Source organism: Ixodes scapularis, unplaced genomic scaffold (assembly GCF_016920785.2).
Source record: "Ixodes scapularis isolate PalLabHiFi unplaced genomic scaffold, ASM1692078v2 PGA_scaffold4__175_contigs__length_147842914, whole genome shotgun sequence".
Classification (NCBI taxonomy): domain Eukaryota; kingdom Metazoa; phylum Arthropoda; class Arachnida; order Ixodida; family Ixodidae; genus Ixodes; species Ixodes scapularis.
In genome coordinates this window covers 66,885,124-66,911,916 of record NW_024609879.1, presented here as the reverse complement: position 1 = coordinate 66,911,916, position 26,793 = coordinate 66,885,124, and the positions used below count along the sequence as shown (strand labels likewise).

The window sequence follows — 26,793 nt, the reverse complement described above, 5'->3', positions numbered from 1 at the left end:
AGGTTTGAAATATGAGTTTAGTTGTTTTGCTATATATGTTTTTTTTTTTAAATGTACAAGAGCACATGCATCAAACCTTTGTGCGGCTACCTTGGATCTTGTAGATCTTGTCTGAGCCTTGTGTTCCACTTTTGCTGTATGCAAAAAAGTGGCATGTGGCCACTTGCGCACTTTTTCCATTTTCATACACCATTCCATCATACAACAGTGTACCGAGTAAAACTTATTTCACTGAATGCTTGCTTTGTTGTAGGATGTTTAACCCTTTGGGGTCATCTGTCAGGTATCTCTCGACAAATAAATATTCCCGTTCTCCTTTGCGGTCAAGCGTCAGGCGCCTCCCGACAATTTCAACTTGCGCCATCTCTTGTAGGGTATGTAAACTAGTCATACTTAATTATATTGTTCCCCCAACAAATGCCGTAAGAGGCGCGACACATTCGTTTCTGCTAGATGTGCAGACGGGCATTTTGCACACACTTTTGGGTGTTCAAGATGGCAGCATTTACTCCGTCCACATTTTACGGACTGTGCAGTCTAGAGACGGCAGCTGCAGTGACAGGAAAGTCAAAAGGCAAAGACATGAAATGTTTTCTACTGTAAAACCTGCACTTGACACCATGGCTTGCACCCCGGCATTTACTTTGAAAAGTATCATACACTGTGCATTTAACACTAGTATAGTTCAATAATTCAAATGAAAACATTCAGCACAATGCAGATATTTCAAATGGAACATATTGATTGTAGTATATTAAAGAGTTGAATTTCAGATCACTCATTGACTTGATCTTTTTTCGCTTAAATTAAATCTCGGTGAAATCCTACAAAAGGAAAACTCGCATGACCGCAATAGGTTAAAGGGCAACTCCAGTCAATAATACTTAATTTTGGATTAGGACTGCTTTCACTTAAAGCAGTGTTTCTGAATTACGAGGTGTAATTTTTTTTTCCTGTTATTTCGTGTAGTTTTATAAATATCGCGGCTCAAAGTTTAGTTTCGGGCCTCTTCAGCAAAACAAACTATCTGCTAGAGGAATGCAATGCTGATCATTGGCTGTATGGCTACGACATGACATCAATGTGGTGCTGCAGTACGCGGCAATGTTACTCGATCAACTCAGTTGGCAAACTCCCACAAAGAGCGTGATCCCTTCTGAGATGCGCTGACACGTCAGTTTCCGCTGATAATCCCTAGATTCAGAAATGCTGTTTGAAGCGTCATCCTTCTAGCCCGCTGCGGCCGTGTTTTGAACTGCTGTTGCAAGACGCGCTGCAGCGAGCAAGAAGGTTGGCGTTTCGAACAGCATTAGCTCGGCTGAGTGGGACGAGAAGGGATCATGCTCTTTTTGGGAGTTTGCCAACTGAGTTGATCAAGTAACGTTCACTAGGACCAACGTTACTCTATCAACTCAGCTGGGAAACTCCCACAAAGAGTGTGATCCCTTCTAAGACACATGCTGACACACCTCAGTTTCTCTGATAACCCCCTAGATTCAAAAATGCTGTTTGAAGCGTCATCCTTGCCCGCTGCAGCCATGTTTTGAACTGCTATTGCAAGACACGTCCTAGCGATCAAGAAAGTTGGCGCTTCGAACAGCGTTAGCCCGGCTGAAGGGGTACGAGAAGGGATAACGCTCTCCGTGGGAGTTTGCGAACTGAGTTGATCGAGTAACGTTTTTTTAGAACCAACGTTACTTTATAAACTCAGTTGGCAAACTCCCACGGAGAGCGTGATCCCTTCTAAGACATGCTGACACATGTCAGTTTCTGCTGGTAACCCCCTAGATTCAAAAATGCTGTTTGAAGCATCATCCTTGCCCGCTGCAGCCATGTTTTGAACTGCTATTGCAAGACACGCCCTACCGATCAAGCAGGTTGGCGCTTCGAACAGCGTTAACCCGGCTGAAGGGGTACGAGAAGTGATAACGCTCTCCGTGGGAGTACGCCAACTGAGTTGATTGAGTAACGTTGACTAGAACCAACGTTGCTCTATCAACTCGGTTGGCAAACTCCCACGGAGAGCGTGATTCCTTCTAAGACACATGTCAGTTTCTGCTGGTAACCCCCTAGATTCAAAAATGCTGTTTGAAGCATCACCTTTCCTGCTGCAGCCATGTTTTGAACTGCTATTGCAAGACACACTACCAATCAAAAAGGTTGGTGCTTCGAACAGCGTTAGCCCGGCTGAAGGGGTACGGGAAGTGATAACGCTCTCCGTGGAAGTATGCCAACTGAGTTGATTGAGTAACGTTGACTAGAACCAATGTTACTCTATCAACTCAGTTGGCAAACTCCCACGGAGAGCGTGATCCCTTCTAAGACACATGCTGACACACATCAGTTTCTGCTGGCAACCCCCTAGATTCAAAAATGCTGTTTGAAGTGTCATCCTTGCCCGCTGCAGCCATGTTTTGAACTGCTATTGCAAGACACGCCCTAGCGATCAAGAAGGTTGGCGCTTCGAACAGTGTTAGCTTTGCTGAAGGGGTACGAGAAGTCATAACGCTCTCCGTGGGAGTATGCCAACTGAGTTGATCGAGTAACGTTGACTAGAACCAACGTTACTCTATCAGCTCAGTTGGCAAACTCCCACGGAGAGCATAATCCCTTCTAAGACACGCGCTGAGACACGTTAGTTTCTGCTGTATGGTAACCATGAGTCCCTAAAAGTGTTATATTAACGAAGCAGTTCTGTTAAGCAGGCAGTGTTTTTCTTTTCTGTGCAACCTACCACATAACACAAATAAAAAAATTCCCAGTATTGAAATAGTATTACTTTAGTGACAGCCTACTCATATTCTGACATCATTGCCTATTCCTAGTTTCAAACCGGTCATCAGAAGACTTTCTCAATATCCCAGGCAGCACAGCTTCCTCAGGTGCTGTGCAGAATTGCTGAGCTGCAGCTATCAGGGATTCATATTTCTAATCCACTCGCTGACAGCCATTGCTTTCTTCGTCAACCGTTAGGTGCACCAGCAGACCATGTCTGCGTGCTCGGCCGTGCACGGGGTGCATCGAGCAGCAGTGACACCGCCATAGCTGTTGCTCCCGCAGGATGGCCGTGGCCCCTAAGGCTACAGCCATTCAAATTGTTTATCGTAATAATTAGCGTTCCATGCTTTCGATAAATATAGACAGAACCCGAAAAATAGTCAAAGTTGGAATTGTCCTTCAATAAAAAATACCCCAAGCTTCCCAAAATTAACTAGAACTTTATTTTCTGTTGATCGTTAGCACAGCCCTGCCTGAACTGTCCACAAGGCTGCATCTTTTTCGGGAACCAGACCCCTTATCTCATTTCCTCCTCATCGCTACAGGGACATTTTTTATGTGTCAGTATAACGAGCATATTTCCTGACAGTTAGGGAATCCTACAACTACGTCTCCTCATCCCCAACATAACACTGAAAAGCGACATTAGTTTTTTGTCCTACATCGAATATTGATGCCAGAAAACACTAAATCGGCGAGTATAAATAAAAAACCATAAAAAGTCAAAATCAAAGAAACAATTACCCCCCCCCCCAAAAAAAAAAAACAAACAAACCCGGAACTTTATTTATAATCTATCCGTTTACAGCCTTTGTTCTAGTTAGCCTTTATCTAGACGACCCTATGGCCCTTGGGCCCATGTTGAGCCTACCACTCGCTCTTGGCAGTGTGAGTAGCTTGTAGAGTTTCGTTGTTGACAGCTCAGGTAATGTGCAGAATGCCAAGCTGCAGTTATTCACTCTCCTTATCTGTTTGCCATGAACCTCTATCTAGGCACACCAGTGGCCCACGAATGTGAGCTCGACCACCCACAGGCTACAGCAAGTGGCAGCGACACCGCTACGACCGTTGCCTCTTCAGGTACTTTAGGGCACGTCAGGATGCAGCCATAAACTATGCTCCTCTATAATCCCTCCGTTGACCGCCCCTTGTTCACCTCATTCACCCTTATCTAGACGAGCCTATGGCCTTGGGGTCCATGTTGGGTCTATCGCCCGTGCTTGGAAGTGAGAGTTCGGTGTACATCTTAAGCGACGCAGCAACAGGCGGCTCCCAGTCAGGTATCGTACAAAATGTTGGGCTGCAGCCATCAGTGGTCCAGCTTTTTAATCTACTTGGCACAAGTTGTTTCTTGCTCTGTCAACCTTTACCTAGATGAGGCTGTAATCTGTGGAGCCCCAAACGGTGGTGGGCAGGGATTAGCAAATGGCAGTGGTGCCTGTAGCCACCACAGCAGCAGGCAGTGCCCACTTGGGTACTTGCGAAAGTGTCCTATTGCAGTCATTAGTTAACAGTAATTCGAATAACTTGCCGACAACTTTTTCTCGCCTCATCAACCCTTACCTAGATGTACCAGTGGTGTAAGGACCAGTGTTTGGTCTTACGCAGGCATTAATAAGTGACAGTGATACCTGCAGCTTCATAACTGAAACAGGAACGAACGGGGCTCATTTAGGTACTTGAGAGATATCGTCAGGCTGAAGTCATTGACAATTAACCATTACACCATATCCACATCATTAAACTTGCTCCCTTTAAACTATTTCCTTAGAGGAACCGACTGTCGAGCAAAGTGGCTGCAGTGAATGTGATTTAGACACTAGGAACATGTCTGAACTGTTTCTTAGAGTTTGATGCACAGACTGCAGTTGCAGGTATGATAAATTATGTATTATCCTGAAGCATGGCTGTTCTAATTATTTCCTAACAGCGTTTGTAATTTATCGACTACAAAATAGCTGCCCCGTCGGTGAGCCTGATGCCAGTTGCCCTACATGCTAGTGCGACCCACTCGGAATGTGCCTAGGTCGTTTCTGCAACCATTAAGATCTAGATGAGGAAGGAAGCAAACCAATAGGTGCCTCTCTTTCCTATGACAAATATGCAAGCACAAGTAAAAAAAAAGTTGCACGAGAAACATTTACACTAAAAGCAATAGACAGGAGTCTGTCACATAAGTTTATGAAGCTTATCTGTTATAAAACGGGATGTATAAGAGCCCTGTTATATCCCTGGCCAGCATGTAGCGCCACAAGGTCCCCTGGTAACCTAGTGTGATGATGACTGGAAGTGCGGCGCTCTATATTAAACAGAGGGCCACCCGGCTCCCTCAGTAAGTGTTGTGTTAGAACCGAAGTGCACTTGTCATGCTTCCGCTTCTTGCCGCCGACGAACGTTGGCCGGTGCAAAGCGAGTTCGGTTTACACTTGTAATAAGCCCTTATTTTGATTCATTTGTTGAGGTAAACTAGAAGCTGCCTTCTACTTTCTCCTATGTGCTGCTATACATGGTGACAAGTTAAGAGTGCAGGGTAGCTCCTCCCACAAAGCACTCCTTTGTTTCCACTTTGGCAGAGCGAAAGCTGGAAAAAAGGTGCGTCCCTCCTCATTTCCTCTCCAGCGTTTGCTCTGCTAAAGTGAAGAGTGGAGGGCTTTGAAGAAGGAGCTTGCCCTACACTCTTGTTGCCGACTACAGTGCTGTAGCTTCTCATTTGTTGAATGGTAATTCTAGCGTGATTAACAAATAATTGCCCCTTCCACTAGGGCATCAAGACAGTAGCATCTCGCTGCAACCCAGTGTGTTAATTCCACATCTAATGAAGGCGTCTTTGTAAAAGAGGATTACACTCCTGCAGGTAGAATTGCCAGCTTAGAAAGTGGCTGTCATGAAGTTTCTTTAATGTTCATAAACAAAAGCAAGTTGGGTATTTGGCCACCATTATGTCTGTGCTAATTTGAACAATGCACTGCAAGATATGTATTTGAGGTGTGCAGCAATGTTTGTACTGAACAAGGTTAATTCTCGTCGCTAGACACGTTTTCCTATGACAACTTGACTACCACGAAATGTCATTCGAGAAAAGACAGGAGCCTAGTCAATGCTTACAAGATTTTATTGCGTCCCAGTCACCCAGCCCATAGTCGCATTTGCGAGTAGGTTTTCTAGTGTCTTTGATCATAAGCCAGATGCTGTGTGACCTATGATTTTTTGTTTTGAGAACCTTCACAATTCCCTCGGCCTGCCTCGCAATGGTGTCCACCTCCTCAAAAGTGCATGCCCTACTGCACCATGTGACATCAAACCCATGCCTTACGACTGGTATTTCTCAAAATTTAACAAACATAATGTCTCACCACCCTACCTTCAACAGGAATTCCTTGCACTGAAAACTAAGTACATGAATTATTGTCTGTTTTACATTGATGGGTCCAAGTCTTTATCCTATCATGGCTGTGCCGTTGGTTGGTTGATTTGGTGTTTGTGGCGCAAAAGCTACTAAGGCTATAGAGCGCCAAAAACAAGACTATTGCTGGAGGAGGTTTAAAGAGAAGAAAGAGGCTTTAGTAGCCAGTGATTAGATAAAAGATGGTAATGGGGTACCAAAAGGTAAAAGAGTGATGGGCATGATCTGTAGGTTAAGAAAGCTACAATCGGTGTAGAAGGCCGATACTATCTAAAAATTTGAAAACATTAGTGTGTGTCACAAGAGAATCATCACTTCAGAGCACAGCTGGGTGTAGTGGGACTTGTTCTTGATGCAGTTGCGAAAAATACAAAAGACGTTCTTCATATGATAAGCAGGACATTCTACTAGAATATGTAGAATGCTTAAGGCATTGTCACACTGCTCACAAGTGGGGGCATCTTCCCCACGAAGGGGGTAGCCATGAGTCAGATGAGTGTGTGACCAATCATAAACCGGCAAAGGACAACCTCAAAATAGCGGTCCTGGTGGCCTGCACTCTGCCATTCGCTCAAAAGAGGTTTGATCATGTGCAACTTGTTGCCGATTTCTTGATCCCATTCAGCCTGCCATTTGGACTTTACGTGATGCCCGAGACGGGCTTTGTAGTCTGCGTAAGGAATGTCGTGGAGATCAATTGCTCGCTTCACGCAGGTATCTGCTGCGCGATCTGCAGCCTCATTGCCTGGAATACCCACGTGGCTGGGAATCCAGCAAAATATAATTTTGTTTCCCTGTCTTGAGGGAGCAACAACCTTATTTCGCAGTTGAAGAAGCAGGAAGTGCTTGAGGGGTGTCAGTGAAGACAGTGCAAGCAATGCACTGAGGGAGTCAGTGTATACGATGGAGCGAGGCAGCTTTTTGTAGCTTATGGTTACAAGCAGACCATAGAGCTCTGCTGTGAAAATAGAAGCAAAGGAGTTGATTTGCCTAACAAGTTGAACTGTCGGGCCAATCATTGAACACCCAACAGCAGATTCCGTCTTTGTACCATCTGTGTAGAAGCTTACATATTCACCATACTGACTTTGCAGTGCAAAGAATTCCTGAAGAAACATACCATTGGGAGTATCACCTTTCTTGTATTGCGTCAGTGACAGGTCACACTTAATGACACGGTGCTCCCAAGGTGCTCCTGCAACAGTAGACTGCACTACACGAGGCCTCCAATCGAGTCCCATGTTCTAACAGGCACTTTTCAATCTCATAGAGAAAGGAGGCACAGTTGTGGCTTTGTTCTGAAACACCCTTTCAGAGCGCATGTCTTCCACAGCCATTCGCGCAGGGTGATCAGAGATGGACCTGACTCTCAGGGAATACATAAAGCCCAGTGAAAATCTTCTCTTCTCTAGAGACAGCTCGTTGGCCTCTGCATACAGACTTGGCACAGGAGACGTGCGAAAGGAACCCGTCGCCAATCACAAACCAAGATGATGGATAGGGTCAAGCATTTTTAGGTTGGAAGACATAGCTGAACCATATACAATACTGCCATAGTCCAGTCGTGATCGCACTATCGAGCGATATATCCTCAAAAGGCACGTATGGTCAGAACCCCAGGATCGGTGGGACAGGACTTTAAGAATATTAAGTGATTTGAGAGATTTTAATCTTAGATTCTTAATATGGGCACCAAAGGTTAGTTTGCTGTCGAATATAAGACCCAGAAACTTGTGCTCAGGCTTCACAGAAACTGTGGCATTGTTTAGTGCTAGAACAGGCTCTGGAAATAGTCCGCGTTTCCGAGAAAAGCACACACACACTGTTTTTTCTGAGGAAAACTTAAACCCATTTTGATTGGCCCAGGTTGATAGCTTATTGATGGTTAGCTGAATTCGTCGCTCACACAGTGAAAGATTGCAAGAGGACACAGAGATCTGAAGGCCGTCTACATAGAGTGAATATTGCACCGATGGGGGGATAGCCAATGCAAGGGAGTTCATTTTGACAATAAACAATGTGACACTAAGTACGCCTCCCTGAGGAACTCATTTTCCTGGACAAACACTTTAGATAAAGTTGTTCCTATCTGAACACGAAAGGTACGCCTGCTGAGGTAGCTCTCAATGGAACGAAGCATTCGACCGCGGATACCCAGATCATACAAGTCCCTTGAGATTGTGTCGCTTCAGTACACTGAACATAGAGTTATGGCTTTATGCAACAAGAGACGAACAGCGATAGCTTAGAGTGGCGTCTGAAGCGAAACCTCTGCACATGGAATAGGTTTTGGAAGCACCACCGCAACGCCGCCGCAAGAAATGGACGCGCTAGGGCGGTCTTTACGAAACACACTGTAGCGTCTCAGAAAGTTTGTGTGCGATGTATTCAAGTGTGTTTCCTGCAAGCATAAGGCAGATGCCTTATACTCTTCTAAAAGAAACTCAACATCTGTAAGGTAAGTGAATAAGCCACGGCAGTTCCACTGAAGAATTACAGAGCCCATTTTAAAGGATAAAAGATTTCATGAATGAATCAAAGCAATTCTGCATGTGCTACACCCTAAAAAGGAACCACTGGCTTTTTTCCTTTCTGTTTTGATTTAGCGGTTTGCCATTCCATGTCCTCCTGATCCGAAGAAGGACCGGAGGAGTCGGCAATGTCAACAGCTCCCACTGCATCCTGAACCTTGGACGCAGGTTTGCCAGCAGGGTATCGGAACAAAACGAAAACCAAAAACGAAAAACGAAAAAAACGATATTTTTTTGGCGGAACGGAAACGTAATCGAAACGTTATTTATTATTTTGTTCCGGAGTGAAACCGAAAAATTTTCTTATCGGTTTTCGGTTCAAGGGAAAATATCAGGTATTTCAGTAATTCGTTTCACGCAGCGAAGAGACTGCCGTTGGTTTGTACCATAATTAAAGAGAAGACAAGCAAGCCATCGCTCCCGCGTCTAAACTCCGGGCGAACAAGCATAGCAAAAACAGACAAAATATACAACGAGAAACAAAAAACATGACTCAAGGCGCCATTGCTTCCCACCAATGAGAGCGCGGTGGCGCGACGCCTCCACACGCTCGCAATGCACTCCTTGGCACTTGCGCCCTCTCCCTCCATGCTTTCTTCGGACGACACAGACAGACGACAGATCACGGCAAGCGCGGGAAGTTTTTGACCCGGCGTTGTAGAAATCCATCTTTTGTTTTTCTACGGATACGGCAGTCTGACACTTTGTTGCAAAAGTGCACTTCTTCATCCCTATGGGCCTTCAGGGCCTTCTTGGCGCTGAAATTTATTTTAATCGGACCAGAGGTCCTGCCTTTCACCGAGCACACTTGATGACGTGCTGCTTCTGAGATCATGCTCGGTGCCTTGATCATGATCTCATTCTCAAGGCTATGAACATGATCTCAGAAGCAATGTCGTTTCCGCGGATTCCTCTGGAGCGCCTGAATTATCTATTTTTGTGTAAAAATAAACGTTACGTTCCTTTTAATTTTTGTTGGGATTTTATTTATTTTTTTTTTTATAGAAAGAAACCGTTACGAACCGTTACGGAGCATTATTTTTTCGTTCCGGAGCGGAAACGGAACGGAAATTTTTCGTATGGAACGAAAATGAAAACGGAACGAAAAACATTTCGTTCCAACACCCTGTTTGCCAGTTCCGACATGGTCAGAGACCTGAGCCACGAGTTTCCGGCCACGGCCAGACCCCGCCGAAGAAGGCTTCGACGTACCAGGCCGGGACCCTCCCGCATTCATGCTTCCGTCTTTTGACGTTGATGGAGCAGCAGGTGGGCCCTGTTGCTCCGTAACAAGGCGGGCCGCCTCCGAGGAATTGGAACGACGGCCTCGCTCCCCATCCTGAGAAGGACCGCTGGCACGAGGCTGCCAATCAGCCGGAGGTCGTGCCTGAATCGGCTGGGGTGGCCGTGTGCTCCCAGTGTTACCTGGGGCACCCTGCTTCTCCGCAGGTTGTTTCGGGGCCTGAAAGGGGCCTGCCAAGTCCTCAAGAGAGAACTGAGTGGCCCTGGATTTCGTACGTGATGCAGGGCCCCTGCGCACCGCGTCGGAGTAGGTGCCTTTGGAAATGAAGGAACACCTTTGTTTTCATTCAGGATACGACAAGTTCTCTTTGGCTCATAAGCTAAGAATTTCCTTTTCTTGTCGCCACAGAGGGCAGGAGCGAGAGTAAGCAGGGTGAGGACCCCTGCAGTTAGCGCAGGCAACTGAACCTTCACAGACGTCGGCCACATGGTCGTGGCTCCCGCACTTTGCGCACGTCTCCCTCCCCCGACAGCTGCGCGACCCGTGACCAAAACGCTGGCAACGGAAGCATCGCTGTGGGTTCGGGACGTACGGTCTGACACGGCAATTCAAGTAGCCAGCTTTGATGAGCGCAGGAAGCGTGCGACGTTCAAAAGTCAGGATAAGGTGTTTAGTTTTCACCTCTGCACCGTCACGCCTCGTCATAATGCGTTTGACCGCCACTACTCAGATGCCCTCAGGCCTTCCAAGATCTTGTCTTGTCTGAAATCACCCTTCGAATGGTGTTGAGGGCTCTGTGTGTGCTTACTGTTACTGGCGTGTCTCCTAGGAATGTCAATTTCAGAAGAGTAGTGCTCTGGGACTTTTTTGCAACTTCAACAAGCAGATCACCAGAATGCAGTTTCTTTGCTTTGTAATCACCACCTGTTTGACTGTCGAGAACCTTTGCCACAAGGAACGGTGATATCTTTGATAGAGGATTGTCAGGAACCTCGGAGCGGATCACCATAAATCTTGAAAAAGTTTCATCTTCTTTATCTTTCACTATGACTGTTCGTTCGGGACAATGCCTCTTAGCGGCATGTCCAGAACTGGGGGTTTTGGCTTGGGGGTTGCCATAAGAGGCAAAGTTTGTTCGGAACCTGGGGTGTGCCGCCCACCACGGAGCCCAACAAGGGAATAGATAACGCACCTTAACAAAAAGGGCTTTGCTGGAAACGTTATGCCATTAGCTCTGCTCAGGAACTATACCCAAGTGTGGTTCTGGACAAGGGGTCTGTCGCCACCCAAGGTTAGCCCTTGCCGCCAAAGAAGTTGAAAAAGGAAAGAAGAGAAATGAGAAAAGTGAAAAGGAGAAGACAAGGATGAAAGTAGAGAGGGGATAGTAGAAGTGGCGACTAGACTGAATCATTCTGGCCGGGCCTTACCAGGACTCCCGTCTACGAGAAGCGGGGGCCGAAGTGGTGTATTGCCTCACCCGGGGGGCCCCGAAGGGTCCAAACCTACCCCGGGCTCGGCTCAACCACCAGGATGCCCTTTTCCCCAGACACGGGAAAGCCACGCACAGTCAGACGTGGGCGGGCAAACCCGCATGGCTCAGGGTCCATGGAGACGCCACTCTCCAAACACTTGCTTTCACAGGTGCCCCCTGCGGGGATGGCTGCGCCGTCAACTCAAGTCCTTTTACCCGCTTTACTCGGCTAAGTAGTGTCGCTTCCATTTTTACTGCTGAGCTCTATGGCATAGTGATGGCTCTTGACTATGTATTCCAGAACAAAACAGAAAATGCTATCCTCTTTGTCAACTCTCCAAGTGTTCTCACTGTTTAATTCTGCCAACAAACAGTAAGCTGACCCAATCGGAATGTGCGAGAATGTAGCACGATCTTCAGGATGGGCAGTAGATTAAGTTATGCTGGGTCCCAAGCCACGCTGGCATTGCAGGTAATGAGGTTTCAGACAGATTGGCTACGTCTTCACAGAACCTTCGCCATTGCCTGTCTGCATACCGAATTAAGACCTCAAGTCGCACTGATGGCTTGCCCTTTCACGAGTGTAACAATTTGAGTCAGATTTGGCATCTAGGAATGAGCTTCATACGAACAAGCCAGTTCTAGGTGTTTGGAAAAACTCATATAATCGGAATTGACGTCGGAAGGACCTTTTGTGCTGAATTGGCCATATCTGCCCTACCCATGAGCATTTGCTTACAATTGCAGATCTTTCATTTTGTAAGTACTGCAGAGACATCCTTCATGTTCTTTTTGCTTGCTCCAATCTTCCACAGAAATACAAAAATTTACCTCCTCCGTTTTTCAGACAATGCGTTCCATTCCATCCTATTCTGATATCAGGTGAGCAGCCTCTTGTACGATTAAAACGGCTGTTATCCTTCATCCAGAGCATATAACTGATCTGTATCTCTATTTTTTTTATAGTTCACTCATTATAAACTTGCTCTCTAAATATTTCTAGCTTGGTGCAGCATGGCCATTGAAGCTTTTTGGCCCCCAAATTCACGAAGAATATCCTCAAGATTTCCCTAACAGGCATATTGCAGGGGGTATTTTGTGGTGCAACTTCCCCATTTTTACCTTCACCTAGGTAATTTTAACCAATCAAATTTACTCAAATATAGGTTGACCTTATATTTGTGCACTGTAATTTAAAAGTAGCTATCGCCCTGCCAAATTTCCAAGCCCCTCAAGCCAACCGGGATGCTCCGCCGTGGTGCAGTGGTGCGAATCAGTGAAGCTTGATGTGAGCGATACAGCCAAGCATCGTGGCATGGAGGCACATGTGGTGTACATGATAACCGTGTGATCTAGTAGAAGACTGCCTCTTTCTTACCACAACAGCCACCATTCCATCACTTTGCAAAGCATCTCCAGTCACGACATTGTTGATATCATGACTATGGCATAAGCTTGTCATATAAGATGACCGAGCACCCCAAGAAAATTACCGTTCCAGAAGTTTGAATGGTGACACAGCCAGAATGGTTAACGAGCAAAATGTTTATTAATTTTCTTCACTTGATTTTTTTGAAGCTTAAGATTGGCCTATATGCTGATTTTTATATTTTGCAAGTCACCTAATTCCTCAGGGTTGAATTATTTTTTGAAATAAATTGGATCTGTACACCACACAAAATCCAGAATGCAGGCAATATTTCCTATTTAAGTTTTTTTTTTCTGCTGGTGACAATGCATCAGAAATACTGAAACTCGCTGCTCAAGTCAAAGCACTTATGATCTAGAGGACTTAAAAGTGCAAAAAACACGGACGATGAAGAGACACATACAACACAAACTGTCTCTTCTTTGTCCGTGTTTTTGTGCTTTTAAATCCTCTAGATCACAATGAACCAACTAGCCCAATCCAAAGTTTTAACAAATCACTTAAGCTGTGAGCGTTTTCCGTTGAAAACCTCGATGCCAAGATGCTGCAAGTGTACACGGGCGTACCACAGTCGAGTTTTACTGCACTCCTAAACCTAATAGATCGCTCCGAGTTATCTTATTACAGATCACTCCAAATTATCTTATTACAGCGGCACAAACGTTTTCAGGCTGTCACGAGCCAAACAGCCCTTTGTCTGACAAATTTGAAGCTTGCAGTCCACGATGATGACCTAGCTGTTCGCTTCTGAGTCAGCCACACGACAGTGCAAAACGTCTCCTTGACGTTTCTGCACGTCCTTTATGAGACCTTTCCGAGGGCATGATGGTGCCTCAATTTCCCACGACACGTTACTTGAGAACAGAGATGCCAGCTTCATTCAAGGATTTCCCGAACTGCCGAGCCAGCATAGACTGCTCAGTATTAGAAATAGAGGTGCCAAGGGGAAGCATTGTCACCCAAAGTGTAACCTTCTTAAATTGCAAATCTAGAAACACTGTAAAGTTCCTAGTTGCAGTTGCCCTCAACAGAGCCATAATTTTCACGAGCGAATGTTACATCTGCTCCACCAGCGACAGGGAGGTGGTCAAGGACTGTGCATTCTTGCCCAGTGGACACCATAAGATTTGATTTTGGCGGACAAAGGGTTAACAATATTTGGCCTGATGCCGGGCGGGGGTCACTTAACATTCCTCCATTTTTACGTGGCCATCGCAAGTTCTCATAGACGAAGTGTCCTACTGCAAAAAGGTTGCTAGATGCAGAGTCCATGGGGACCATGCGATCCAACAGATAAAGATCTACCGTGTGCTGCGTAAGCTACCTGTCCACAAGAGGCCCATGGCGACCAAGCTGGTACAATTGTGCAGTTGCCTCACCAATTTGCAGACATCCACAAAACAGGCAGCTTGCACCAGGAAATTCGAAAACACTGTCTCGATGTCGTCTAGTCAGTTCTTTGACAGTGTCTTTAGAAAACTTGATTGCTGCATCATTATGCTATCATTTTTTGCCAAGTCAGAGACACCAATGGCTTCTTGCATCCGGCACTTGGTAACATCTGTTTTAGGCTCATTCACTGTATCCTTTAGAACTACAACCTGAGAAGATCTTGAGTGGTCGTTTCCCTCCAAGGATTGTTTCAACAGCTCTCAGCTTTTCTTCCAGCCTCCGTGCCTGTCCAGTTATCAACCCCTAGTAGCCTTTCGATCTGATCAGTAGGCCGATGGCCATTGGACCTTTATCGTATGACAGGTTTCCAATGAGGCAGGTGATAGCTTTACTTTTTTGTCGTCAAGGAGCAGTATGCATTCGGTTTTGTACATTGTTTTTGAAAGCACCAACCTTTAAACACTCTTCTCTTAATTGTCTGAATTCAAGCCTCCTTCATTCCTTCGGGATAATGGGGGAATGCTGACTACCACTGCTTTAGTGGAGTTATTTCTTCCACTGATGATCTTTGGGCTTTGTTCATCAGGTGAGCTGGTCCTACTTCTGCGTCAGTCATTAGATTCAAGTTATCTGATCGCTGTACACTGTTCAATCGGTTAGGTAGAGCACTCGCGTCTTCTGAGGTTAGTTCTTAACCCAGCCTTTTCATTGCATTTTTTCAGATGACATGCTCCTTTTAAATGCAGTACCTTTCATTTCTTAGTATAGAAGCCTATCATTCGAACATCCTTCCGCAGATGACGCATTCTTGGGAAAGTTGTACGTTTAAGGCTTCACTCTTGTTTTAACCCCATCAAATATTAGTGAAACAAGAGAGCTGACATTGTACATGAGATGTTAAATGTTCAATACTTCAAAATACAAAATAAAACACAAAGGAAATGTATATATATGCCTACAGTGTTGATCACAATGTGACTATCAATCTATTGTGCAAACAAGTCTTCATACATTTTCTTTTTATCGATATTGCCATCTGTCAATATTACTTTTCTTAGCATTTTATGGAGCTCGCATCACTACTTTTTGGTTGCAACCTTGTTACAAAATAAACAGAACTTCCTAATGTCCCTACAAATATTGCAACATGCAATTTTGGCACCTTGATGTGAAAGCAAGAAGGTATGGAACCCATTTGTCTGTTCCTCTTTGTTCCATGAAAGGAAACTTGTCCGTGCAACTAGTCTATATTTTGTGTAAGGGTGCTGTAAAACTAGTTTTATTATGGTAGTTTCCAAATATGTGGTATGACCTTAGTGTTCCATGCAGGGGCTTTTTATAATAACTATGTAAATCTAAATATGGGCAAGTGAATTTTTTGTTTTCAGACATCCCTCCTCTGGCATAGAGTAACTTGAGAGTTCATGTGTTTACTGAGGTTTTGCAGGCCTGTGTGCGAGCATAGCTTGTCCTGCACTGTGTAGTTTGCTCGAGCTCGCATGTACAATAAACTGAAAGTTTCATTATTGCTTCAACTAATAGTAAGTGAAAATAATTTTTACATCCGATTTAATTTTTCTTCATGTACAGAGTAAAAAATTTTGTATACAGTAAGGTATGTATATGTAAACAAGTGATCTTTTCAAACCTTGGATTTATGAAAATAAAGATGTGCTGACAGCAGCAGAAAATCTGTTGTCTCTTTCTTCTGCTTATTTATTCTAAAAGCATTGCACAAAAGTTGTAGTATACGCACATATACATACCTCGGAATTTAACTGGCATCATTATGTAGACTTTGATCTGGTTCGCGAATTTGTGGTGATGCTGGTTGCAAGTGCCACTCATGCATCATCGACTTGGTGGAGGCCGACTGGGACTAACTTGAGCAATTTAGGTCGTCCATAGATAACACAGGAAGCCTCTGAAGTCGTGCACCGCATACTAGTACTTAGTGTAAAAGGCTTATATATCTAGGATTTTTTTGTTGTTGTGAGAACCCAGGAAAAATAATGCAAATCGTTGTATGGTGTCAAATGCACAGTATTCTGTCTTAACGAACAACCATTTTCACAGTTCAAGCTTACGAAGAAAGACAGTCACAAGACCCATGTGTGTCGACATTCCTCCTGTTTTAACAAAAAGGTCAGCCAGGGGCGAGTGCCCTCATTGCACATGAGGCAGGCTGGTAAGTGTTCTGTTGCTGAAAACCAGCATCTTGCAAAAGCTGGTCCCAGGTCAATATTATCCACCCATTTCGCAGACACCTGACTGCCAAATTGTTTTCCCCAAAATGTGTCTCAGAGCCTGGTGCTTTGCAGAATGTGTGGAGTGATAAGTTCAGAAATTATTGTCGACAACATCGGACTGGAGAGCAGGTAACAGTAAAAAATATTGCATCTGACGCTGGGAACGCAAATCACCGACTGAAACAGATGACCATCTCTACCATGGTTACAAAGTACATAATGTGAATCACCCTATACTATCACATTTTTTAGAAAGTTCAGATGGAAACATGATTGTAAAACATGTCTACACAGGCCATAAACAAGAACCAATGGGAACCTTCCTTACTACGCGGAGCGCAAGTTCGTCTGTTTCTTGTTTAGGTGTTGTGATGATGTCAGGACGCCCAGCTCTTAATGGTCGATTGAAAAAAAATATAGGTAGACCTCAAGGCATACTTGCCAAGTTTCCCGTATTGCCCGGGAGACTTCCGAATTTTTAACCTATTTTTAGGGTTCTACAATTGACAAAAAATCTCCCGGAGAATGCAAATTCCCCCCCCCCCCCCCCCCCCTTTTCTCCCTGCACGTAAACAAGGAGTTTTTGCCGTCGCAACAAACGGCTGCAATGATAGCGAGGCCCAGCTGTATCTCGCTAGCATGAGCAGTGTAATATAAATGTAATGAAGTGGTCTTCATGTACATTTGTTGTAAATATTTCTTTTTAAACCCCCTCCCCCCCTTAGAAATTCTCCCGGATTTGGTTTTTCCGTACTTGGCGGGTATGTCAAGGCATTTAGCATCGAGGTCTACCCACTATCCTTCCAACCAGAGCCAATTAGAGCTCGGTGTTGTTCTGATGTCACCGCAACCCCTCACTCCAAGGATGCCACAAAGTGTGCAATGTCCTTAGCTCTTTCGCTTGGGAGTTCGCACAGAATAATTCGTCAGCCACATTCAGGTCCACTGACTGCCTCCGTCTCGTCCTTGTGTACCTTCCTTCAGGTGCACCATGTTTAATGGTACATTTGGTCAACTACTACCACGCTCAATCTGTAAAGCATGTGCCAAAAAGTACTTGCTTGTCAACTGAATAAGCACGTGCCAAACATTCAAGATTACAGCAAAATAATATTTTCTTGCCAAGTTCGACAGCTAAAAATGGGGAGGGGTGCATGACAGAATGGTATTATAGGGCGCCAGCAGAAGCCCGAATTTCTAGAACAGCTGCTCTTCTTCCATCGAATTTGCCTAATACAGGGGCTCTCCCGCTAGGCTTTAACGCTTCGCACCAATGCACTTGAAGCGTCCGAGACGGAGGAGCACCTCGGTTCAATCTGTGGGCACTAAAGTTTACAGAGACGGGTGCTTGATATGTCCTTTGTTTATTTTTCAAGCATTTTGCAAGTAGAGGATGGGCACTCACTGCAACAAGAGTGCATTTTCGGTAATTTACGTTAAGGGTTTAACAAAAAAAAAAAAAAACAAGTGGACATTGAAAAAAATTTTAATATGCTTATTGTTCACCCTGCTAGACTAACATTAAATTATTTTCATACACTGAAACTGGAACTTTGCATTTTCTGTTTCTGTCAATTTCGGCACACTTTTCTTATTATTTAGATATGAGACATTCAGTTTCTTCAGGATTTTGCCTCGCTTTTCCTTTTGTGGCTACTGGGCGATTTCTTAATATCCAAGTGTATTTTCTAAGGCGGTGCTCCAACTGTGAATATGCAGCAGCCAGATTAAAGGATGACATTCCGACTATTAAACAATTGAGACTAGGTAAAATGTAACATCAAGATAAATACAATATCTAATTTATCGAGTAGTGTGGAGTATGACATAAAAAATTAAACAACAAACAGACACATAGAAACGACAAGTCACCTTGAATTTTATTCACTACCTATACTCCGCGTGGCACACGTGTGAAGGCAGCACCAAGCAAGGGGAGAAGGGGCAAGTACTAGGAAGGCTGATGCAGACAAGAGAAACCTCGGCTCATCCCTAATCTTTTCCCCCCTTACCCTCTATTGTCCTCACCCGTCCCGCCTTCGTGCTCACAGTTTCTCTGTGCCTAGTGTTGCCTTTGCCTGCACTGCACACAACCAGTGACACGAAGTATATATTGCAGTATACATAATTCTTATTGAGAAACATGTATTTTTCCAAGTTATCCGTTTAGAAAACTGGCAAGCCGATTAGGTTAAGTACTACATGGAGCGCAAGCTTGTGCGCTTCATTTGCAGGGGTTGTGGGGATGTCAGAACGCTCTGATTGAAGGACAGTGGGTAATCTCGAGGCAGCCTGCTTTGAGGTCTACCCACTATTCTTCAGTCACAGTCAATCGGAGCATGGCGTTCCGACCACACCACAACCCCTGCAAAAGGACACAAACTTGCACACCGCATAGCATGTGACAAGTTAGGATTTCAGGGGAAGCTCTTCCTACCTCTTTCCACTTTAGGAGAGTGAGTGCTAGAGAGGAGGCAACCCAATCTCCAGTGTTTGCTCTGCTAAGGTGGAGAGGAGTGGGAGGAGTTTCCCACTGAATTCTTAGCCTGTCACTGACTACATTCCCTGCTAATATCAAATTACCGAAAGACAATGCATACCATGTTTTGTAGTACTACATACTTGATGCACTCGCAAAACTCTGGCTGCAATTCCTGGACCTCTTCACTAAGCCCCCAGTCTCACTGCTTATAGACCACATTATCGTGTCTGCAGCAGACACGATGACAGAATTATCTGCACACATGCCTCAAGCATAGATTCGAAGCATGTTTGCTTTATGCATATGCATGTCTCGAAAATGTCTGAAGACATTTTTTGTGTGACAATGTGAACAGCAGGAAGAAACGATTAACACAGACAGTGTCTGCAGACTGTGTTGTATGATGTATTAGCACTGGGACTACAGCTTAAGACATGTTTGAAGACGCCCTTGTACACTGAGACTTTGGGACAATGCAAACAACTCAAAACAAATCTTCAAAGGACAGAAAATCTGATCTCAAGAGGAACATAAATTTCACCCACACAGGCAAGCCCAAAGACTAAGGTCCTTTTTTTTTTATTTTGTTTGGCGGGTTTTTCCGCCCAGGGGCAGTGATAAAGGTGTGAAGCCTGACAGAGTCTGCCCCCCAACAGTTCAACAGCGCAATGAATACATTCAGCAAAACATGGCATACTCAGTAAAAAAATAAAAAAGAGGGCACAATGAAACAGCTAGTTCAACATTCAACATTGTGAAATGTAAAATGAAATAGGACACAATGAAACAATCAGCAAAATTACTCCAGCCATCAACCTTGTTGATATGGCTGGAGTCGGTGGCTGGTCGACCGGGTTCCGCGAGAGTGCATCTGCGGTAGCCAACTGTTTCCCAGCCACATACTTGACATCAAACTGGTACTGGAGGAGGTGGATACGAAAGCGCTGGATCCGGGATGGCATGAGGTCAAGGTCCGCGGTTCCAAAGGAGCTTGACCAACGACTGATGGTCAGTCTCCAGAGTGAAATGAAGACCCCGCACAAACTCGTTGAAGCGGTTAATGGCCCAGGTGGCAGCCAGTGCCTCTTTTTCGATCTGGCTGTACCTTTGTTCCATTTCTGTCAGTGCACGGGAGGCGTATGCAACTGGTCTGCGATCCCCTGATGGCTGGTCTTGAAGAAGCACTGTAGCCCGAAGGAACTGGCATCTGCGGAGACGGTCTTCGGGAGTGCAGGGTTGTACCTTGCGAGGCAGATGTCCCAGGACACCATAGTCTTAAGCTTCTCAAACGCTGAGGCTTGCGCCGGTCCTGACGTCCAGGCTGCAGTCTTGCTCAGGAGGCTTCGGATCGGTGCAGTCGTCTGAGAGAGATCCGGGAGCAAGCGACCGACATGATTGAGCATACCCAGAAAGCGTTGGACACCATGAATGTCCCGAGGAGCGGGCATACACTGAATGGCCGCCACCTTGTCTGGATCAGGAGCAATGCCGTTGGCTGCGACGACGACACCGAGGAACTGCACGCTTGACACGCCGAAACTGCACTTGGCGGCGTTGAGGGTGACCCCCGCTTGTTGGAGGCGACCGAGGACTGCTTGGAGGCGCTGATCGTGCTCTTCCGTGGTGCTACCAAACACGAGGATGTCGTCCATGAGGTTAACGACGCCGGCCAACCCTTCCAGCAGGCGAGACATCTGACGCTGGAAATATTCCGGGGCCGACGTAATGCCGAATGGGAGGCGGCAATAGCAGTACCTGCCAAACAGAGTGATGAAGGTTGTATACTTCTGGGAGTTCCGGGCCAAACATACTTGATGGAAGCCCGCAGTTGCGTCCAACTTCGAAAAACGCAGGCATCGCCGAGAAGTCCGAGGGTTTGGTCGACGGTCAGGAGCATGTGGCGCTCACGCAGAACAACTTGGTTGAGCTTGGTCAAGTCGACGCAAAGGCGGTAACCCCCCGCTAGCTTCGGTACGACGACAAGGCCGGTACACCAGTCCGTCGACGCGCCGGATCACGCCCTCCTGCTCCATCTTGTCGAGCTCCTTCTTTACTACGTCTCGTAGGGGTATCGGGATACGCCGGACTGTGCACCGCGTCCGGCTTGATGTGATGCGGATCGTGTACTCGTCCGGCGACGTGCGCAGGCCGACGGAAAGGGCTGGAGAAACTTTTCGAGGTGGTGTGTCCGGGAGAGCAGCGGTCCGGGCCACTGAGACTGCGCCGACAAACTTGACAACGCCAAGGGCGACGATAGCGGGATAGCCGAGAAGGAGCAGCTCTTGTCCAGCAACGACGTAGAGGCGCTTGTTGATGTGTCTGCCTCGCCAAGACAGCGCCGTAGAGAAGGTGCCGAGAACCTTCAGGGGTTGCTTCCCCAGTTCGAAAAGTTCCTCGCCACGTGGCTAGTCGAGGACGACTGGGCAGCCAGGAAACGAGCTCGGAACCACCGAAACGTCGGCGCCAGAGTTCAACTCGAAGACGAGAGGGCGCCTGTTGACCTGGACCTCAACGTACCGCCTGTTCCGAGTTAACGCCGCAACGGAGTCGAGCTCCACGAAACCGAGGTGCTTCTTTAAGCGACACACTGACGAAAAGTGGCCTCACTTCTTGCAGTGGTTACAAACTGCTTTCGCAGCTGGGCAGTCGGACCGTCAATGATACTCGTGACCGCAGAAGAGGCACTGCGCACTTTGGCTGCTTCTAGAAGCTTCTCGAACATTGCTGGTTCCAGAACCTTCGGGCCTGTCACGTGACGCAGAGTTGCCAAAGTCCCGTCTGAGGTCCCTTCCGTGTGCGCCTGCACGGGTTTATGTCAAGTTGGCACGTCCACGTGCGCTGTCGGTTGACCAGCTGTGAGGGACAGGCGTTGCTTCTCTTGCTCGGCGTCTTCATGCTGACGGGCTTGCACCAGTGCGTCGTCCAGGGAGAGGCTCGGAGTGTGGCACAGCTTGTCTGAGAGACGAGAATCTGCCAAACCCATGACGAAACGGTCGCAATCAAGATGGTCTTCAACGGCTGGTGACGGATAGTTACACTAGCACACCATGTTCCGAAGGGCCGTGAAGAAGCTGTCGACGGTCTCGCCTGGCTGTTGCGTCCGCTTGTAGAACCGGGAGCTCTCGTATGTCTCGTTTATGGGGTGCACGAAGTAGCTGGAGAGCCGGCGGGTGACTTCTGCGGAGGACTGGTAGGCCTCTTCGTCGGACATCAGCGAACTGAGGACGATGCGTGCCCGTGGACCCATGCAATAGAGGAGGGTCCTAATTCGTGCCTCGTCCGGCGCCACGTGCATGCCGGTGGCGAAGGCGTAGTCTTCGAATTGCTGCAACCACGGAAGCCACTCGCCGGCATCGTGGAAGGAGAACGGGGCCGGACTGCGGAGACTGGCGGCAGCAAGGGCAGGAACCGGAGCGTCCTTAGCAGAACCGCGGGAACAGGGCATCCCACTTCTGAAACCATGTAGTGGGCGGGTTCGAGCTGAGGTGGCCGAGGTGGCGGCCAGAGCCGAGGGCTGCAGAGGAAAGAGTGACACAGCTGACGCTCAGAGTGCTCGGACGGAAAAAGACCGTTTATTCGCGCACATTCTTTTTACGTAAACCCTAGAGGGCGCCCCGTAGCTCATTGCACCCACACGCCCTCTACAGTCAATAGTGGCTTGTTTCATGTTACGCCTGCTTGCGATGATGTCTGCTTGCATTTGCGCGAACGTCGTGTTCTTGTCGTACACATTCAACAGCAATGTTAAAGAGATGCTGAACCGATATTTGAAATCTCATAATTATTGCCCGAGCGAGCTTCACGGGATGGTACTGTACCTAAAAACGACACTCAATCAGACGGATGGGGCCCGAATTATTGTATTTCTTTGAATTGAGAGCGAATCCTCGGCCGGAAGCCGCCAGCACGAGTGAGTCCTTCCGAGAGCAGGCGTAGCGGAACTGACGTGCACATTCTCGGCGCCCCCAGCGCCCCTGGTGCCTCCGTGCATTCTCCTCGTTCGTTGGTGCTCGCCTTGATTCTTCGCTCGGCGGCTGTTCCCAAAGCGGTTGGTACTACCCGCGTGGTACTAACAATAACAAAGGCCACACGGCTTAGCGCCCGGCTTGGCTTGGCTCCGTCTGTCTTTTGAGGTGAATGAGAATGCGCACGTCACGAAGCGAGCTTTCCACGACGCTCACCAGGGGTCGCGTAAAATTGTATTTTTCGTGTTTATTCAATTTTATACGCCTTCTCGCTCAAAACAACGTCATTTAGAAGTATAAGACATGCTATGTATGCCATTGCGACCAAGAATTTCCACCCAAAATTTCGGTTCAGCATCCCTTGTATGGGTTCGTAATGTCTGCTGTCAATGGCTGCGGGCGGTAGTCGTTGTCGAAGTCTCATTTTCTGCTGATGCGAGGAACGATGATGATGATGATTGGGGGCTTTATGGCGCAAAATGCTACTGAGGCCAAAGTGCGCCAAACTAGGTAGTTCATTCCCATTCTAGATAAAATGGGACATTGTTCGTCATTATCATCGGTATTAGAGCTGGTGTAAAAAGCCAGTGCTAGAAATAAAACTGAGCACTCGTTCAAATGGGATAAGAGGGTGATTTCCTAATAACAGAACAGGGTGAAAAGGTATACAATATCTAAACAATTCAGGAAAATGATGCCGTCGTTTTTCATCAAGACCGGAACAGAGCCATAGAATGTGTAGGATGGAAACATCATCCCCGCAGTGTATACATCGGGGTGGTTCTTCTCCACAGAGGAGATATTTGTGGGTTATATAGGAATGGCCTATGCGAAGGCGACATAACAATACCTCATGAAATCGATTTTTTAAAGAGGCACTCTCCCACAGTCCAAGAATGGGCTTGGTGAAGTGAAGCTTATTGTTGGATTCTTCGTCCCATTCTGTCTGCCATCTCTGGAAGATTGATGCCCTCACGACCGGTTTGATATCCTGGTAAGGTAACGAGGCTGCTAACTGCCGAAGATTCCTGGAGGAAGAAGCCATCTTATCAGCTTTTTCATTACCCCATATACCTACATGACTTGGAACCCAGCAAAGTATAATACGATGTCCGTTCTGCAATGCACGATTAATTTTGGTACGCACAAGCTGTACAAGCATATTTTTGGTGTCTTTGAGGGAACTAAATGCAGTGATCACACTTTGAGAGTCCACATATATAATCAATCTTACTTTTCTCTTCAGTCTAATATGGTCAATTGCTAACATCACTGCATACAGTTCTGCTGTAAAGATACTGGCGATCGAATTAAGGCGCTTCGTTCGAGAAAAGTTCTCAGAATATACGGCACATCCAGTGAAGGATTGAGCCTTAGCACCGTCAGTATAAAACTGACAATAATCAGCATACTTTGCCTGCAATTCTTGAAAATCTTGCAGTATAACCACTGAAGTAACACAGTGCTTATTATATTTCGTAAGGGACCAATCGCAACAAACCGGCAGTCTCTCCCAGGGAGCAATACAGTCAACTTGTGAGAGAAGGGACATTCCATCGGGAGAAATCTGAAGAGAGGTATGATAGTCAGCAAGGCGGAGGCTTAATGGGCGTACAATGCTGGGCTTGTTTTCGAAAAGGCGAGAGAACCTTGAACGTTTTATGGAATCATATGTTGGATGGCGAGGGTTAGCTAATATTTTGTAGGCATATGTCATACTTAGATATTGGCGTCTTTTATCCAACGACAACTCGTTGGACTCGGCGTATAAACTCAGAATGGGGGATGTACGGAAAGCGCCCGTGGCGAGTCGTAATCCAAGATGGTGCACTGTATCTAACATTTTCAGAGCTGATTGTCGCGCTGATCCATACACTATTGCACCATAATCAAGACGGGATCGCACAAGGGAATTGTATAGGCGCAGCAGACATCTTCTATCTGATCCCCAAGTCTTCTTAGCGAATACTTTTAAGAGGTTCATACTTTTAAGGCATTTTTCCTTCAGACACTTCAAGTGGGAAATAAAAGTAAGCTTCCTGTCGAAGATCACACCCAGAAACCTGTGCTCATTTTTAACAGGCAACCGCATGGCTTTGAGTTCGAGGTCTGGATTCAAAGGCAGCCCACGGCGCAAGGAGAATGGCACACAAACCGTTTTTTCTGGAGAAAACCTAAATCCATTTTCATCTGCCCAAGTACCAAGTTTTTTTAGAGCCAACTGAAGCTGGCGTTCACAGGTAAAACTGTTACAGGAGGAACACGAGATTTGAAGATCGTCTACGTAAAGTGAGTACGAGATGGAAGACGGGAGAATTGTGGCAACGGAATTTATCTTGACTGCAAACAAGGTAACACTGAGGATGCCCCCTTGAGGAACTCCGTTTTCTTGAACAAATGGATCAGACAAAGTAGAGCCCAATCGAACCTGGAATGTCCTATTCGTTAAAAAGTCTCCTATACACTTCAGCATCCGGCCCCGAATACCATAGTTGTAAAGGTCTTTAAGTATTCCATACCTCCATGTGGTGTCGTATGCTTTTTCTAGGTCAAAGAAAACCGAGACACAGTGTTGTTTATGCACAAAAGCTTCACGGATCATTGTTTCCAGGCGGACTAAGTGATCCACTGCAGATCGTCCGCGGCGAAAGCCACACTGGTTATTTGCAAAAAGATTCTCTTTTTCTAAAAGGTACATTAACCGTCCGTTAATCAGTTTCTCATATGTTTTCCCCAGGCAGCTAGTGAGTGCAATGGGTCGGTAATTGGAAGGGAGCGTAGCGTCTTTGCCATGTTTCAGGAGTGGTATGATGTGAGCCCGCTTCCATGCCTGGGGAAAGCATGCCTTCTCCCACAGAGTTGAAAAAAAGAAGGAGTGTTCTGAGCGAGTCACGTGACAACTTTCGAAGCATAGCATAGTGCAATGTGTCTGGCCCTGGAGCAGACATCTTTTTTACATCGAGAGCTTGTTCTAGCTCGCACATTGTAAAGGGTCCATTATATGGCTGCGAGTTAGACCCCCCCATAAAAATAGAGCAACTCTCTGCACGAGATTTAAACTGTTTAAATTCAGCACTATAATTATGAGAGCTACCGTATTTACCCGAAAATAGGTCGACCACGAAGATAGGTCGACCCCTATTTATTGAGCCCACCGAGAATAAAAAGAAATAATTCAATTATAGGTCGACCTTTCTTTTCTTTTAAGCAACAGGGGAAAGTTAGGGCAAAAGAAACAAACCCTTATTTACAGCACTCTCAGCTAAATCACAGGGCGATGTCAAAAACTTATTCATCGTCAGAACTTCCGCACATATCGTTGTCCGAAGCTTCGTCAGCTTGGTAGACATCGTCGCAAATTGGCAACAATACCTCACTGACACCGTTGTAAAATGACGACAAGAAGAAACGAAAGAAGGTGGAGACGGGCGAGCGACGAAAGAACAAATACTAAGACACGAGCAAAGCTGCGAGCCCCGTGAGCAACACGCGACCCGCCGGAAAAAGAAAAAAAAAAAAAAAAAACTAAAGTACCTCTGTTTTTATTTTTTTTTTTTTTTTTTTGCGCGTTTGCGAGGAAGAGAGGAATGGAGGGCAAAGTGCACGGCGCATCGCGTTCCTCTCCCTCCCCTTCCCCCTTGCCCAGCAGGGGGAACGCTACAGGCGTGATGGCGAAACCGAAGCCCGAGGAATGTGCGCGAGAGCCCTAGCCGGCGGCCGCGGGCTGTCGGCTGCTGCTGTTCGGTTGTTTTTGTGCATCAAAAGCTTTTTGAAACAAGAAGCCGCGCGGCTCTACCGCAACGCCGGCTAGGTGATTGATAGCTTCATACCTTCGGTAGGGTTTCAAATT

At 46.3% G+C, this 26,793-nt stretch overlaps 1 protein-coding gene across 1 annotated transcript; it reads right to left on the bottom strand.

The window, feature by feature from the left end:
• Positions 1–19,541: 19,541 nt before the first annotated feature.
• On the bottom strand, positions 19,542–24,009 carry LOC115325083. The gene is made up of 2 exons (XM_040216667.2): positions 23,794–24,009; positions 19,542–22,492 (listed from the first exon to the last, which is right to left on the bottom strand). The coding sequence occupies exons 1-2, from the start codon at positions 23,986–23,988 to the stop codon at positions 22,016–22,018; spliced, it is 672 nt and encodes a 223-aa protein (XP_040072601.1). The 5' UTR covers positions 23,989–24,009; the 3' UTR covers positions 19,542–22,015.
• Between the last annotated feature and the right edge of the window lie 2,784 nt (positions 24,010–26,793).